This window comes from Taurulus bubalis (genome assembly GCF_910589615.1).
Source record: "Taurulus bubalis genome assembly, chromosome: 13".
Classification (NCBI taxonomy): domain Eukaryota; kingdom Metazoa; phylum Chordata; class Actinopteri; order Perciformes; family Cottidae; genus Taurulus; species Taurulus bubalis.
In genome coordinates, this window is record NC_136601.1 from 17,606,747 (window position 1) to 17,625,476 (window position 18,730).

At 42.6% G+C, this 18,730-nt stretch overlaps 1 protein-coding gene across 1 annotated transcript in view; it reads left to right on the forward strand.

Annotated features, from left to right (window-relative positions):
- Positions 1 to 1,642: 1,642 nt before the first annotated feature.
- unc5a (unc-5 netrin receptor A) overlaps positions 1,643 to 18,730 on the forward strand; it is a gene marked incomplete at its 3' end in the record, with an annotated part of 121,820 nt that continues 104,732 nt past the window's right edge. Inside the window, exon 1 of the mRNA XM_079228438.1 lies at positions 1,643 to 2,158. Within this exon, the coding sequence (XP_079084564.1) occupies positions 2,068 to 2,158 (91 nt within the window). The 5' untranslated portion in view covers positions 1,643 to 2,067. The remainder of the gene's footprint in view (positions 2,159 to 18,730) is intronic.

Here is an 18,730-nt window from a genome sequence, read left to right on the forward strand (position 1 = left end):
TACTGATCGGTCACTGAGTCCGGTCTCTTCGGACCGTAGCTGCCGTGAATAATTCAAGAAGATACAAGAGAAACTGTGGTTCTGTCTCGGTTTCACGATTGATTGCAGGAGAACTTGCTGCTTCAAGTCTCAGGATATTGTAACTCAAGCCACTGACTGAGAGAAAATTAATTACAACACTTCAAATCGATGAACAACTAAATGTGTCAACTCCCCAAAGAGCCGTGATTGTTCATTGTAGTCTGATTGAGGGAGCGAGCGGGGTCCAGGTTGCTGCGACCAGATGAATCAGTGGAAGAAAAGGGCTGCGGAAGAGGTCGCGCCCTGCCTTGACTCAGCAAACGCATCGTGGCGAGAAAACACACTCTGATAATTCCTTTAAAAACGGCTGAAGCTGTACTCTCTCCCTGCGAGGGGCACAATGCAACCGACTATGCATTCACACACACATTCACACTCTCGCATCATGGAACGCGTGTGGCTTTTGGGTGGCGTTTCAGAGAGAGAGAAAGGAAAAGACTCACGCCAGCTCACACCGCCTGATGGGACGCAGGGCAGATTAGCAGAATGAGGGAGATCATCACGAGCAACCTCACAAGTGACCGAGGCTGAGTCATTCTGTTGCATTTAGCTGCTGTGAGCATGCCTTTCCCCTACACCCCTTCACATAAGCTATGTGCTGTGGGGTTGTGCGTTTCTGCGTGTTCGCATCTGTGCTTCGTGCTGTCATTCTCACTGCGACTCTGACCTTTAGCAAGGGATGCTGGATGGAGAGAAGGCTTAATGAGTTTGTATAATAGCTGAGTTCTATCTGAGGAATCATCCATCTACATGAGCCCCATAATTAGCTGGTAAGACAGTGGTCCAGCTCTGTGCTTCCACTTATTATTCTGCTGACTATTATGTGGGAATGGAGAAATGGAGAAACAAAGACACAACCCCCCCAACACATCTGAAGTGTATTAATAATCTGCTGTTGATTCTGGCAGGGTTGTAAAAAGGCACGGCTGAACAGTCTGAGAATCACTCCACTGACACCCTCAGAAAATAAGGCACCAGCTATCTGGAACATAAGTCACATCCTGGTGTGAGTTTGCTGACAGGTGTACACACTCTCATGGGAGCGCTAATCCTCCTGCTTCTTCATCTGTGTTTTGTCCATCGCCGATGTACTGCAGCACACAGGCGCACAAAACCTCAAGACAAAGCATTGAGGCACATGCAACTGAAACTCAATGACATGCAGATGTGATCTGTGTGAATCTGAATGCAAAGCACCGGTCTGATTCCCATCACACGGGGCTGGATGTCATATCCATCATTTTCATGTAAGAAAAAAAGCACACATGCAAGGGGTTTCGGATGACATAATTTCCATTCGGTCGTGCATTGCCAATATTTGGTTAGTTATGCTTATTCGAGATATGTAAATGTTTGCTTCAGAAGAAGAAGAAGAAGAAGAAGAGGGTATAACAGCAGGACGCTCCATTCCCAGCGAGCACGCGGGATCCGCTCCTGGTTTTGCTGCTCCGCTCTTCGCAGCGGATACACACCTTCCCCGACTCTCAACAGTCCAGCATTGCTGTGCAAGCAGATGTTTCTCCTCCGATGCCAATTCTTACAATTCCTGCGTTTGGAGACGGTATTCTTTCACGCGAAGAAAACTGAAACTGAACGGAAACTGCCTCCCTCCTCGGCTCAGTGAGAGAGGGAGAGTTGTGGACGGATAGCGCGCTTTGGAGAAATACAGTAAAAAAAAAAAGAAGAAGAAGAAGAAGAAGAAGAAAACCGAGCGAGCGAGGCAGCACTTTATTCACCACACCTGTGATGCGTTGTTCTGAGCAACGAAGGCGCACGAGCGGGATGCTGATGGCCACGCGACGGCAGGAGGATATGTGTTGAGGAGAGGACTTGGGCGTAGTGAACAAGGCGTCAAGAGCTACAGAGGACACTCTCCGGACCTTAACGAGCCCAGCGTGCCGGTGTTTTCGTCTCTGCTCCTTGTCTTTTGAAACTTGGGTGATAAAAATAAATAAATACAACCACAACAACAACAAAAGCACGAAGATGCCCTCACTTGTGGGCCCCTTTGTCCGCTGTGGGTCCACCGCTACGCTCCTTGTGCTCGGGCTCGTCTTCGCCGGCTTCACCTGCACTGGTGAGTTTCAGTCGGCTCTTTTTTTTTTTTTTTTTTTTTTACTGCTTTGGTCGAATTATGCTGTTCACACATTTGAGAAAAGAAAAAAAAAAGCACAGTAAGTACGTCACGCTGCAAACAAAATGAATAAAAAGGCTGCACGCGACAAGTTTTGCTTGCGTTTTTTGTGTGTGTTTTGTGCCGACATGTGGCCGCGCGTGACGGACAGAGCACGTTGTTGGCAGGCGGTTTTGTTCTATAATTTGCTAGCACTAAACACTCCTCAATTAGCCTGCGCCTTCAAGGTTACACCGCAGAGAGAGAGAGAGAGAGGGAGAGAGAGAGAGAGAGAGAGAGAGAGAGAGAGCGCGTGTAGCCTCGCACGTGTTAAACCAAGGTTACAACTTGGAAGCATTGTCCACCCTTCCAGTGTTGCTATATGTGTTTGTGTGTGTTTGGAGCGGCTCCGTCCCGGGTGTAACACGTCCTTTACCCCCAATGTCTTGGCCGTGAAGGAAGTTAGTGCTACACCTGCTTGAGAGAGAGGGCACAACCCTGCGCTATCAGGCTTCAACAAGACGGGCGCGTGAACATTACAAATGCGGTGCTCGGTTCACAGCCTCTTTCACATGCTCTCATAAGCAACCTTCTCACTCCTGTAGAAGAAGGAGGAGGAGGAGGAGGAGGAGACCACCTTTCTAATGCTGCTGTTACATGTGTGCGCCGCGTAGAGCGGACCGGGCAAAGCCCTCCACCCAGAGCTTGCTCCTCCATCTCGGTAGCTGCAGAGAGGATCACTCAACTCCACGTTTCTCTCCGCCGGACAGGACTCGTTCCTGCTGTATTTGCAGTATGGTGACAGCTTTACGGAGTTGGTATAGACGACCTACTCGCACTGATGAGTTGCGTGCTATGACGTGGCCCTTTTTTTTTTTTTTTTTTTGCCAGACACTCCCGGTTGCATGCAAATTTGTTCAGATGTACAACACAATCAGCTGCAGCAGCAGCAGTAAGGGGCCGAGCTGAAATACTTACTAAGTTTTTCCTTCAGCAGCTACACAATGATCCATTTGGGACAGAGCCTGTAATGAAATTTCAGATTCCCTTTCTACTCATTTAAAAAATCCAATATGCTAATAACTGGTGGGCTATTTATCCCCAACACTTGCCATAATGCCTGTTTCTATTTTTTTTTACGAATAGTGCTGGCCTTTGACCCTGAATGTTACAGGTCACCGCTATCGCACAGTCAAGCCATTCAAATCAATGTTTCAATCAATGCGGTCAATCGGCATATGGCCCCATAATGCACCATTTTACAGTTAAAACGCTTTTCTTTACTCCCACTCGCTGATGCTAAATATCATCCACCGAGTGCCGCACAGCTGGAAGCAGCTGGTGGAGTAGCCTAGCCGAAAAACAGGAGAATTTCACACATCATTTGCCCCGCGCTTGTTTCCGAACTGTTAACCTTGCTGTGGACAGAAGGTAAACATGTTGGAGTTGGTGTAGTTGTGTCTCTTGCTTCAGGACACTGAGATGATGAATTAAGAGGGCTTTTCTTTTGCATTAATTAGTGTATAATTATGAATATATTAGGTTTAAATAAACAGTCGTGCTCGAGGGACCTTGTGTATCAAGCTAGGTAAGTGGCAGTGCGTTGGTATTTACAAGTCGTTTTATGATGCATGTTGAAACTGATGCATTTAGATCGGGCTGCTGGGTGATATGGGCGCCGTGGTCGTTCAGTAGGCGTTGTTGCTCGTTGCCTTGGTTCTTACCGGCTTCATGTGGGTTTCCTTTGGGTGCTCTGGCTTCCTAACTCAGTCAAAAGACCAGCTTTTTGTCAGTATGCTTTTTGTTTGCCCGTTTCTTTGTTCGCTCTGTCCCAGACTGGCGCTCTGTCCCAGACTGGCGCTCTGTCCCAGACTGGCGCTCTGTCCAGAGTGTTTTCCTCCCTTTCACCCAAATGCATGCTGGGATAGGTTCCCAGTCCTTCTCCGACCCTGAATAGCAAAGACCCAGTTCATAAAACACATGATCAAAGGGATATGGGTAAAATCTGTTTTATTCTCTTCTAAGCAGACCCCTCTCTCATTTATCAGGTCAGTACAAGCATCCTTAAGAGCTACCATCACGGCTTTCAGGCTACTTTTATAGGACAGCGTGAGTTCCAGAAATGGATCGGAAGGTAATTTGGGAGCCAATTCTTTCGACATCAGGGTTGGGACAGTCTCGGCTGAGATCAGTCAAGCTATCCCTCCCCCTGTAGAGAGGCAAAGCGCTGACTCTGCATTTGTCTGTATCAAAGGCCGACAGTCTTTTTTGCAGGGAAACATAACTCAGTCAGTAATAAAGGCAAGCTTGTCAATCTAGATTTAAGCTATCTGAGCACTTTCCCTTTTGCTGTGTTGTGAGTGATCTGACGGGCCGGACAGAGGGGGACGGAGCTTTCTGCCTGAGGAACAAAGAACTGTACTGCTTTGCCTGTGTGTGTGTGTGTGTGTGTGTGTGTGTGTGTGTGTGTGTGTGTGTGTGTGTGTGTGTGTGTGTGTGTGTGTGTGTGTGTGTGTGTGTGTGCACAGCACTTGATGTTTTATGCATGTGAATTGCCTGTGTTCTAGGGAGAGAGGGTGTTTCCACGAGGATTTGCATGCGTGCATTTCTGCTGCATGTGTATGGTGTGTGGCCTGCAGATTATTCCATCTCCTGTTGCTGCTGCTGTTTCACATTTATTTGAACTTGCCTGTTTAGTCAGTTGTTAGTCCCTTGTTACTTACTTCAGAAAAAGAAAATCAAAAAGTCAGCTATCCATGCAGAGAGAATGAATCCTGGATTTCTCTTTGTTTTTCCCTGCTGCCCAATGAGAGTGTTGCCAAGCGATTGTTGCGTGGTTCATCGAGGGAGCATGGGATTTGGTATCGGGTACCATCCTGCTTGTGTGAACAGTCACCTCCGAGCAATTTCCACGGGGCGTAAACCTTGGAATGATGCAAGAAGATGGCCATTAAATGACGACAAGCTAAAATGTATTGCATAATAGAGTAATTTGCAAGTTCACATTTATTTGTACAGTAATATAAGAGATTCGTTTTCCAGAAGTCTCATCATTCTAATGGGCATCATCCCAGAGTTGTCTTTCTGGCAGCCAGTTTTGTCTCTCCTCATTGACTCACTAAAGAATGCGATAAGGAGAGCAAAAGCTGAAATTAACATAATTTATTGGGGGAAATTGCCTTCTGGTCAAAGGAATTTAAAACCACTTTGTTTCTGTCCCATTGCTAATGCATGGCACATGATTGCCATGTATTTGTGGGGATGTGGTCTTTTACAGGGAAGTAATAATTCACTACCAGAAAGCGTTTTTCTTCCCTCTAGTCATGGGAGATGAATTCAAATGATACAGACAATGGGAAGACTTGTGCACTGGGGGAGGGAACTTTCAGATATATTTATTTATTTGCGCGACTGGTTATACTCACTCAGTGAATTAGCATGATGTATAAATGCAGAATATATCATGCAAGGAGGTAATTACACTTCAGACGAAGGAAAAAAAAACGTAAGATAAAATATGAAAATGGTTTCACTCCTCAGGAGTTCAAATGCTCGTTATGAATTTTATGCTGCTTATAGAATTTGAATTAGACAATGTGACAATGAAAAAAGAGAGTTGCATTTTCTTATTTGCAAGACAGAGCTGATCAAATGTATTGCTTTTTTAATTCACTTTCCATCATGTAAATTTGTCTGAAAGTAAGAAAACAGACAAATTGAAGGAATCAACTTCCTGTCCAAGTCTCGCAAAATGTAATTTCGTCAATTTGAGTTACTGTGATTGATGGAGGCAAAGATAATAGTTCTGCATAAATGAATACAAGGTAAACAGTGCATGTCAACACAGGTCAGCTTTACACAATGGAGGGGCATGCTCCATTTGGTGACAAATGCCCAGGTGCCTTATCTTTCAGAAGGCTACGTCCCTGCACTTATCATCTGCAAATGGCAATCTTGGGGAGTAAAAGGAAGGACACGGGCGTTGACGAGGACACATGGAGGATGAACCTTGGAGAGGGGAGGAGTTAGGTGTTATTTTCTGCAGTCTGTGCACAGGGCCTGCGAAGGCACTACATCTCTGTCAAACTCTGCCCTTTTGTTTCAATTACCCCATTTCTATGATTCAGGTCTATGTGAGAGCGCTTAGGGGTTGAAGTTTGGCCGTTTCCCTCCTGAAATGGGGTGCACCGTAGTCACTATTTGTGCTTTCCCATTGAGGCAGCAGAAAATGTACCTTTCACCTCTGATGTGGGATGAGATTACCCTGTGTTTCAATGGGGGCCCGGCGGAGTTCAAACAAATAGATCCGCACACCAAGTAGCTCCAGTTTGTAGGATTTTAATGCGTGTAGCGATTCAAGCTTCGTCAGACTTCTGATGGATACTGAGAGTCTCCATCTTAGTTACCCATAATGCACATGCAAGCACACGTGACATACCACACCTGTTGCAAATAGTCAACATTAAAAGCAAATGCAACAATAATAATAAAAGAGGGCCTTTTTTTTTAACCGTCACTTCAAGAATGATTTCAAAATGTAAAGATTATGGTCAAACTTGAAGGCATATGAGAACAACATTATCTGGGGAAGAGGCAGCTCTTTTTGTTTATTTTTTTTAGACAATAAAGTTGAAATTTTGAGAATAAAGTTGTAATGTTAAAAGTGAAGTTGAAATAACATTTCGAGAATAAAGACAAGGTGTCAACAATAAGAGTAACCTTTAAGAAAAAAAGCAAGCTTTTATTGTCAAAATGGCAAAAAAAAAAAAAATCTCCTTATCTTTTCCCTATATGTTATATATACAGGTTCGTATTTTAGCTTCTTTATGTACCTTTCGTGTAAATATAGCCTTGATATTATCGGTGTATATGCTTAATCTTGTCTATTTGCAACAGGTCTGGTTTATCTTTTATATAATCTGTGACATATTTCTGTGATCCAGCACCCATCCTGTTAGCTACTGGGGATGTGTGTCTTTTTTATTATTTCAATGGGGACCTGGGCCATAATTCATGGAAGGCCACCACAGTGTCTGGCGTAGTAACAGCAGCTGGGAGATTTCCCTCAATCTCTACTGTTGTGTTTCTGTCGCTGTGCCAGCACTCACATAGCCTCATACGTCCATTGTCCAAGGGCCACCAATGGAAAGTCTAGATGAGCTTGTAGAGCTGAGTACAGAGTCTTTTGTCTGAAGGGTCAATTGAATGTTCTTTTTCCTCCGTCCTCTTTCTCTCTTTCACTCTCATGCAATGCTGACCCTGATCTTTAGATGGGTTCTCTTGTTGGGAAACAATTGTATTTTCGCAAAGAACGTGGGACATGTGAAGGTTGATGTCATGGAAGTCAATCACAATAGAATAGACACTAACGCTGCCAAAAGGCACATTGTTCAAGTTTCCTTCCCCAGAATCCCTTGACCATGAGTTCCTTCCTTTTGTTAACCAGAAAATAGATATGGCAAACAATTTGGCCTGTGTGCGAGCCTTGGAGGCCATATTTGTGTTGTTGTTGTTTTTCTCCCTGTAATGTTTGTTTTTATTATACATGATCCGCTGTCTGGCTGCTCACTTTGTACAGTGAGAATAGTGGGGTGTTAGAAGACATTTCCAGAGTCCTTCCTGTTCTCATAGTGATCAATACTCTTCTCCAAATGGTTAATTGGCCATCAGTCACTGTCAGTGGAAGCGCTTAGAAACCTAGAGGTGTCTTGGTGCAGCTCATAATAAGAGAGTGTCCAGTCCTCTGGGTCCTCTCCTGGCCTTTACTTCAGGCCTGGTGGTGGCTGGGGAAAGCCGATCTGAATGCAATATGGAGTGCCATAGATTAATAGTTCCTTAGTCAGGCCACCAGGGAGCGATGTGAAAGCCACTTCCACTTCATCATAGGTGGACTGGATGGAAAGTCCACAGAGCCTGCTGTGGGAAAGGAACTTTGAAATGGTGTGAAGGTCATATGATGTGAACTGGAATTCTGCGGATTTTATCAGTTGAAAGTCATCTGGTTAAATACTTATTTGTTTTGATCATTTAAAATCCAAGGTACACTTTTTTTTGTAATAAGGAGACATTATCTCACGAGGCAATTTCTCAGCAGCTTGTAGTCTAAAGTTACAAGATAATGACACTTTTGTCTGCTACTTCAACCTTGAAGAGAGAACACACCTCCAATCAGATGACTGGCTCATTGTTATGCTTACCCCGACTTAGCATGGCATGTAAAAGACATAATTAGAAATCACCTAAGGCTACCCAAGCAGGCCTGCTGGCGCTTGATTGGCAAGGGTATCCGAGGGAGGTCTGGCTCAGCCTGAGCCAGAATTTGTCATCTTGAAGTGATTTTGTTGACGAGACAGGAGGCACAGTGACCTTTCCTAATTATGTGTATGTGTCCAGGCACTGAAGCCTTAGGCAAGCAATTCAACTGAGTCAACAGAGCGCTGACTCTCAGAGCACATTCAAGCCCAGACAGCACGTTGTGTGATGTAAGGTTAGAACATGCTGCGTTTAGCGGCACGCTGGTTAACAATTCAGTATTGATACAACATTACTAATGTCATTTGTGTCACCTTTTTCTGAAAGATGTTTAAAGAAACAAAGTTAAAAAAAAAGATCAGGTCAGATCAGGTGCCTTGTTTTTCTCGCCGCCTTCTTCTTTTTCCACCGCCACTGAAATCATCACGCAAAGTAATTCTGATATTGTGCTACGCAAGTTGATTCTCACAAAACATGAACCATTCATCACGCACTCTAAATGTGTAGCGGCAAGAGAACAGCCTCTCTGATCTATGTAGGTCCCTCTGTTATTGTTTTTCCCAAACAAACCATTTCCTGATGTGAAATGAGGTCTGAACATTACGCATTCAAAGCTTAAAGCTAAGCAGCAGATTTTCTTGGCAAGGCCATCAGGAACACCAGGCTCACGGTAAACACATTCAAGTCCTTACTCCAATAGAATTAATCATGACGATACAGCCACCATTGAGACTAGACGCTCCCTTTTTTTTGTACAGCACACCTTGCACTTGATTATGGCTTCTATGAATTTAAATGTCCACTGACAATGCATTCACGTTGAATCAAAGTGCATTTTCTGCAGTTTCTTGTCACCAGTGCTTTGCGTTTCAAAAGATGAGTACAGAGCTGCCGTGCTTTGGCATTGTTTCGACTGATGTTCAACGCTGTGTTTCAGGCAGATTAGATATTGATGGTAAAAGGAGCTGTATTCAACATTCAAAGCATTAATATAGCATCAAACAACTATTTGCTCTGTAAAGATAAAGTGGACTAATGTCTACCTGAGCAGAGAATGAAGTCCCTCTCCCTCTGTGTGGTGCTTTCAGGGCTTCTACTTACTTTGTTGACGTAACCGGGCCGGCTCTGCACTGCTGTCATACGGCGGTTGCAGCCGCCGCGCAAATGTAGCACCACAAACACGTTAACTCCTTTCTGAATTATGTTTCTAATATTCTTTTGGTTGTCTGCTTTTGTGCACGTGTTGTTTTGCCCTCTTTATGTTATTTGTGAACATATTTTGTATGTATGCAGTGTTTCTGTTTAATGTCCAATCTGTAAAATAGAAGAAATTGAAATGAAAAACAAACCGATGTTGAATATGTAATTGTTTCCCAGACCTGTTCCATCATAACATTACAAGCCCAATACTAAGAGGTTTGTGGGGGACAGTCGAGATCCATTTAAAGAACCCATTCCTGCTTGTTCCTGTTTATTAAAAAATCTTACCCCATGCAACCCCCGTAAACATGCAAAGTTGTCTTCCCTCTTGTGTTTTTCAGTGGGCTTCGTTGGTAAGAATTGGACCACTGTGAGCACTATTTACTGTATCATTAGACACCCATATTGGATTTGTTCAGTTAAGAGCTGGCAGGCAACGATATCCAATATGTACTATTCTCTTGGAGAGAACATCTTGCCGTAATCCCCTTTTAAAAACTGACAGCGGGGAATGTTTGATCAAGCCTACAGGAGTAACTTGTGAACCTACTGTTGAAATAAAAAAACAGTTGAAAGAAAGTGCTGCTTTGTGAATTGCTTGTCTGCCCACCGTGTTTTCGAGTGGCTACCTGTGAGGATGTGATGCTGTGTTTTTAACCAAACCACTAGTCTCTGTCTCTGCATGAGCTTTACTGTGTACTTATTTAAGTATGACTGTATATTGGCGTTTCATCAACACCTTTCTTTTCCCCCTGTGTCAAATTTAAACCGTATTTTTTCTCACCTTAATTACATCTCATTGCTTTTAGCAGCTGATGGAGTGTGCTCAGTTGTAATATTTGGATGTGTGATTTAAACAGTTCTGTTCAATGTCTTTCAGAGCTGGATGTGAATATTTATTCTTTTTTTGTGAGTAATTTTCAAAAGTCAGGGTTCTGACAACCCAATCAAGGTCTGAACTTCTGCCAATATCCGATAGAAAGACATTCACATGTTCTCAGGCAAAAAGTATCTAATATTTGCGTCTCATTTATTTTTAATTAAGCTTCAGTCATGTATAGAGCATGTTTATACCTTTCATTAGTGCACAACACGTCTTGGTTTAAGTCTGCTGGGTACAGTCAATTGATGGATATACACTGACATCAGCAAGAAATGTTGTGTGGGTGGATAGCAGAAGATATATTGTAGTTCTTGTTAGTGTTCAAGCATCCTCTGTCAACAAGACAGCATGATGTCACCATTCTGTAGTGTTTCCACTCTTCACTGGCCTAGCAGATGCTACTTTAGCTTAATGGGACACTCAATAATGTGTATTTGCTGCTATGCTTATAGACTTGAAAGTGCTTTTACAGATTATTGATTGTAATTTTGCCGTTGCGTCTTTTGGGAGTTGGCACTGTTCAACTTATTCAGTTCAGCTCAGTTCAATTTGTTCATTCAATTAATTAGCCTAACATCCGGTTGGGGTGGGCAGACATCTGGTGACCAATAAACACAAATTTAAGGAGTTGTTTGTTTGATGTGGCTGTCATTTAATGAATGTGAGTTGGTGTCCAATTTCAAGCAGTGATTGAATGTACCCTGGCCTCTGACCGAGCGCAGTTCATATCATATTGTTAACGGCTCCTCTAATGACTTTATTCATCCTTTATTTCTGAGTCACTGTAGGACGTTTTTACTCCCAATTTCCAAACATCTCATCACTCATAAACTGAAAACACTATAGAGGATTCTTCATCTCAATTATTCCAGATTTGACAATCTAATTGGAGCTGAAAAGTCAATTGGGATGAAACCGGTAAAACTCAGTGAATAATTATCTGTTAGATTAAAGGGCTCGTGGATTTGGTTTTGAATGTCCTCATAAACTCGCCTACTGATTTTATATCAAACGTGTCTGATGTTTGCAGCATGTCCGGGCATCTGCACATGAACAAGTCCTGTGGGGATCACAGATTCATCCCAAGAGTGGTCGTCGCGAATGTTGCCAACTGCCTATCTCCACTTGATCTGATGGGGGGGTGTTGTTTTCAATCATGAATACTGAGCAGCACTGTAAGTCACTCTGGATGGGAGTGTCTGCCAAACGTTGTAAATGTAATTGTGATGAGAATAGCCAATGGAGTTTACAGTGAGGTGGAGCAAACTGGGTCCTGCTATTTAGCTCTACATCTGTGTTGATCTGTGTCAAGATGTGAAATCAGTGCCCCTGATGTTCAGCAGGGTAGTTTTTCCATTTTATCAGATTTAACTACGTGAGAGTAAGTCCTTGCTTATAAAAAATGTAATTTATAACTGACCGGCAGTTTGGAGTTTGGGTTGCAGAGTTTCAATTTCAAAGGTTCCCAGTTGTACTGTAATCAGACAGGGAAACATCAATCTTATTCTATATGGTCAGAACCCAACGGCTAGTTATGCCAAAATCCTCTTATCTTGACTAGAGTGGTTCCCCCAGACAGACACACGCTTACTCCCACAAACATCAACAGCTGCGGTTTCTTGTGGTCTGATTGGCCAAATTGTCGTAATTGTCATCCTTTTAGAATTAATGTAACTGTTCAATCTAATTAATTCTGTTAATTGAGAATTTCTATCTTAATTATTATTATTAATAGATGTATTTATTTTTTGCCCCTGGACTCTCCGATTTACTCTTGCAGAGGTTTTTGGGGGGCATGCGCCCCTGGTCCGGCCTTCGTGGCACCAAGGGGGCTCCACTGGGCCAGACTGATGAGGTGCGGCGTTGGGTGGTGAGGGAGGACCGTGTCCCCTTAATCTCTCCCAGACATGACAACTTTATAAAGGCACAATAATTCATAATGAGCCTGCTCTCTCTAGAGGGTTTGGGGGCGTTCTTTTTTTAGTGGGAAGCAATGTCCAACTTGAATTGGGCTGCGCCCTCCTGAGGGTCGAAGGAAGGTGATCCCTCTTCTTCTCTCTATATAAGTGTCTAATGAGGAAAGGGAATCAGGGGAACTAATAAATAACAGCGCAAGAGGAAAAAAGTTAGAGGGTGGGAAAAAAGAGAAGGAAAGTGAAAAGCGTTGTTTCCTTTTCTCTTTGTTAATTAGGTTTTAACTGAACAACCGTTCGAGCCTCGTCCCCTCCCTTCTTTTATTCTATTTAACTTTTTAGCAGACACTATCAACACATCCACGTTCACAGCTCTTCTTGCCTGCATCAGACATGACCGCATACCTGATTGTTACTTAAACCACCGTAATAGTTGGTGCCGGTGATACCCTGAATGTATGTGCAACCCATATCTATACTCTTAATAATATACTTCACTGATATAGTACATGTATGCAATATGTCTTGCCATGCGTGTACTTGTGTGGTGAGGTCACTAAAGAACAAAGACATGTGTTGGACTGTGACTGAGTAACTGTTTTCATTGTTACTGGGATTCCTCAGTTCGAATCTCAAGTGTGTTATGAATCATCCTATTTTCTATCTTTCACAAGTTCCCAGGGCCAGACTCCCGACCATGTCCCTGAATCACCCCTGTAATGTGTGATGGAAGTGCCATTGTTGCGAGATTGGACAGTCCGTACGTAGCTATTTAAACTCATATTTCTGGTGTTTAAATTACCCGACTAAACACTTGGACAGATTGGTTTCAGGCTGAATCATCACAAAGCCAAATGCAATTTGGCTTATTTTCTAATTTCTTGGTCTGCAACATACACTGCATATGGCTTTGCTCTGCCATTTTCTCTATTATAATGATTAAATAATAACTTTTCTGGTGGAGTCAGATTGTTGTTGAAAATGTCACTGTAAAACTTTTTCCCCCTTTGATGATTTTTTTATTTATTTTCCTGCAGATATGTTCAACTGAAATCCTAAGCTTTTACTCACAAGAGAAGAGTAATCATTTTAAGAAGATCATTTGCTTCACACAAAAAAAATATTTCATCGTTGTGCAAAGTCTTCAAGTCCCTGTCCAGATTTGAAAGAGAGGATTTGTTGTGTTCAAAGGATCGAGATAAAACTGTGAGACAAACCAGGCCCATGTATACAAAAGGACTTCCTTACTTGGATAGCATTGCTAAGACTTCACAAAGGCGCTTTTCTCTTGCCTCTGCAGCCTTCAGCTTTCCTTTTATCAAGCTTGTCTTACCTTTAAGATTCCATTATATTAATCAACAGCATACCGTAGCTCTCCTCACTTATTAGAGGAGGCTGAGAAGCTGACAGGAGATCATTTGGAAATACTGTTTTCATCCGTCCTTCCATGTCAGACCTCTCCCTGTAAAACTATGACTCAGACTTCAAATAGTAAAAACACATTTCAAGCATTGAGCTAACTAGCACTCTTTTGGTTTTGATTAATTTGTTGACTTTTTTTACAACACAAACTCAAGGATTATCCGTGCCCATCCTCTGTAGCGGGCTGCCATTTTGTGTTAAGCCAGCACTGATGCATAGAGTCTCCACAGCCTGGCGGAAATTGCCAGTGCCTAAAGCAAACAGTTGGACCCGGGGTCCCACAAGTGTGAAGCAGCCAAGTAAACCCATTAACTGCCTATAGAGTGGTTTGTGGTCTTGTCTCCACATGCCGATCTCCACAAATGAACCGCAAGCTGATTTACTTTGTTTGTTTGGCTGTATTAAATAACCACAGGCGAGTCAACACTTCACTCTTTCTGTATCTGCGAGTGGAGGAAATACAACTTGCTCACATTATGTAACAATCGTGTTGGAAGTGGCAGTTGTACTTAATTTATAGTGTAAGAAATGTGTTGTATATTACACAGTAATGCCGGTAAATCAGAGCAGAAGCAATTCGCTTGGAAGATATAATTTGACAAGTCTGCAGCATTTCATTTTGGGCCACTGAGGCATGATACCTTTTTACTCTGAATTCTTCTATCCTCTCTCAACATGTGATGCCCAACTGTACAAACTATTTGAATCGCCAGAAGGCGTTTGATTTATGCTGAGTGTGAGTTATCAGCTCCAAACAGGCCATGTCGCTTCCCTCTTATCGTCCTAGCCAGCCGCTTGCAGAATTTCTGCATGTTTTTTTAGCTCAGCCCTAAATGTGATGACAATAGTCATGAACAGAACACAAAGACAAAAACTGCCACTTGCAGCAAAACGAGAGCCTCCCCCTCTCGCCTAATTTTTTGTGTCGGATTCTCCTGCAGTATGTTTGACAAGAAGGGCTGGCAGCTTTACGCAGTGGCACAACTCAGGCTGTCGTGGGTGCTGCCCACCCCGACCCCTGTCACACAATTAGCTTTCTGCTTTTCAGATAGCTAGAACAAAGGTGAACTCTGGGAGTCGCGGCTGTGTTCAGTCAGAGCGGAGGGGTGTGTGTGACACTCCGATGACTCCGGGGCACTTTCTTGACCAGAAGAGTCGTTGGCTGTCACTAAACATCACTGTCTCCCTCCCCACTAATGGCATCTTCAGATTGTGCTATGAGGAACAAAGGCTAGTTGTATGAGATACTGAGGAAAAAAATTAGAGCGACCCCATTTGGGCTGCAGGCTGTGGTTTGTGACAGAGGCTGCAAACCTATAGAAGTGTCATGACAGATATGAACCAAGGAACAATTATCGGGTGATGTGCTTGAAGCTAAGCTGGCGGTGCCTTCAACAAAAAGGAGAGAAATGTGTCGAATGAATACCACAGCAAATTCATTTACACACACACACACACACACACACACACACACACACACACACACACACACACACACACACACACACGTCACTGCAATATTTCAATTTGTTAGGCTGTTAAAACTATTAGAATTAAGCAACGATAAGGGGGAAATCAAATGTTAGTGTGTTATGCTCCCTTCCCCTTTTGTGTATTGTTTTATTCATGAGGTTACATTCAAAAGGTGAGCGTGTTAACAAAACAAAACCGTATGCAGAATAACAACTAAATGAAATGTTATGAAGAATAATTTGTAATGTTCCTGTAGCTATTGAAATAAATAAATAAAATTGACTGAGCGGAATATTTTTCCTGATAATCACTCTTCTGAATTCATTTTTATTATATGCAAATTTGCATGATCCTACCAGTAATCAATCTAAAATAAGATTTTTTTTCTTCATATTTCTGCCAACAGTCAAAATACGAGTTAAACAGCAGGAGTGTATTGACTTGATCTTCATTCAATCTCAGTTGATGTTACAAAGTCACTGGGAGGCAAACAAAATGTGTTTAATAACAGACAGAGAATCTCTCCGGTGTGGCCACTAAACACTTAAAGACAGTGATGAAGCATTAAGTACATTTGTATACTACAGTTGCTAATTATGAATCCGTTCACTTCAAGCAGCTTTTACCCTCTTTTTGCTTGCAATCCTAATGCCAAAAATTGTCATTGACTGTTGGATCCAAAGCTAATTGGATTAAAAGACAAGCTCGTTTTCCAAAAACAATGTATTACTTTTAATTTTTCTTATTTTAAACGGCACATATAACCCCAAACTAACAGCAGAAAAGTGATTGGAAGTAAAGCACAGTTTCAGCTGTCAGTCTCTGCAGGAAGTAGTCTGACTTCTTTTACTTCTTCTACTGCTTTTGGTGAACTGTTTTTCTCCAAGGTTGACAAGTAAAACAAAATGTGGTCTCTGGTGTAGTCCCTCTTTCAGAAATGCCAGTTCCTTTTTCTATTTTTAGTGGTAATGTTATTTTTCTACATTGTTAATTCAAGTCTTGTGGAATTGTGTGAGCAGAGACAGAATGTTGAATGTGCCATGTTTCTGCAAAGCATTGCAGCAGTACAGCACTTGGCATCAGCATTGTCACACTAAATCTCCGTCTCCATGATACTTGGAGTCAAAACACGGGCCTGGAAATGCAAGCCCTCCCAGTGTCAAGACATACTTCTCTTTTCTGGGCTGAAGCTGCTAATGTCTCTGACAGAATTAAAAGTGATTTGCTCACTGAATGATATCACATTAAAAATAAAGCACTGCAACTATTTAGCCACAAGATTGGACCTGTTTTTCTTTCTCTTCAAAGGCAGAGTAGTATTATCCCTCCACCCTCTCTATTTCCTAGGTCCCACCATGTGTCTAGGTTTACCTATAGAAGCTGCATAGTCCCATAGGTTTAGCTGTAATACCCTGGTTAATTCCCCCTGCATGTCGGGTTATTGCCATCAAAGCTCCTATGTCAGTCTATCCCCAATTCTGGCTTATTCTCATCACTGATGGCTTTATTACTCTGTGTTACTATGCATGCCCCACCCATCCACACACACACACACACACACACACACACACACACACACACACACACACACACACACACACACACACGCGCACACACACACACGCAGATATACACATCTGGTCTAATGGATCATTTTAGAACTCGTATGCACGGTGTCTTACAATCATCCATTTATTGTTTTCCCTCATGATAAGAAAGTTTAAATTCCTCTCTGTGTTTCTCAGTTCACGATATGTTTATAGAAACAGAATATTGTTCACACAGTCCCCACCCACTCACCCACACATTTTGTTATTCACCATGAACAGTTGGTATCGCAGCGGTAGAAATTAAGGTTTCTGAGTTTAAAATTTCACCCCAGTTGGCAGAGATAGTTATGAAATTTGAGGGTTTAAATAGCAACTGATGCTCAGTTAACATCGCATTTATCATTCCCACAGTGTGAGGATGGAAATTCGCTTCACTAATTTCGGATGTTTCAACATTAGGAACTGATGCAATCATTTACAGGATACATGTCAGCCTATATATATATATATATATATATATATATATATATATATATATATATGGTGCGTCAAGGTCATTATTGTACAAAAGAAGCTACGTCTTCAGTTTTCATTTGTGGCATTCGGGACATAAATAATGAAAGTAACAGGACAGTGGTGCACAACCTCAAACCACCCCTCTTATAAATGCCACCCTATGATAACAGAATGAAGCAGGCGTCACTATAAAACCTTGACTCCTGAGATGCTGGGTTGATCTATTTCTCTAAGTCCCTTTACTTCACCAGAGGACGCCGATCCCGAGCACAGATTGTGGCAGCGCTATCTCCCTATCTTTAATTTAGAAATGCAGGAGGACTGCACACGGGTAAGATGGTTATCCACTCTCACTGTCTGTCTTGTCACTTCATGCATGTTGGCTCTGCAAAAGCCTCCTTTGGGCCCACATAGCTGGCCGTGTTGCAGGACTTTAAAATAGTTTTCATTGTCTGTACTTTCCCTAATGACCGCCGATAGTAGAGATGATGTCAGAGATCCTCTCCATCTCCATCTTACATCCTCTGAGACCAGACATCGGAGGGCTAACTAACCAAGTGAACAGCAAAAAAAAAAAAAAAGAGTTCAGTGCACTGACATGAGCAGTGCTGTTTTTAAATTAGCTTTTTGTGCCTTTTCTTCTGGGAGCTGTATGTTTTGCGTTGCAGGAAGACAAAGGGTGAGCACACAGGGGCAGCCAGGAGCAGCTCCCCTGTAGCTGCCTCTTGATCAGGCACACTTCTGCAGGGGTATTGGCATATCAAAGCAGAGACGGTCTCACCACTAAGCCTTCACTGCCTCCAGTTATGTAGGTGGATGAGGGGTGGGGGGCGGTGAGCTTTTCTCATTGTGGGTGACAGGGAATGTCAACTTGAAATCCTGTTGTCACAGCAGACATGCATTTCACCACATATTTGACATCCTCTGGAAATCACTTTTTAATGGAATACCACACATTGTATCCATTATCTTATCAAGTCTTTACTGCAATTTGTTCATAACCTGAGTCAATTATGTTCTCCAACACAAGCTTGATTGGCCAATATATTCATTGAATAGGATCATTCATGAGCTGATTAATGCCTTTAAAAACATCCTGGTGTTTTATGGTTTTGCAGAAGGCTGTTTGTAGCCAAAGTTGACACAAAGTTGTTCCTGTCATGATGGAGCACTGACGACGATGTCTCTAGGGGTTTCATCTTTGCTCTTTTCAGTGCCTTCCACACAATTGAAAGGCAGAGAAAACAGTGCAATTTGTCTAAAAGGAAGCGGCTCCGATCGATATGATTTTCATTACAGTTATGTTTTCATACTGCAGTAGAGGCCG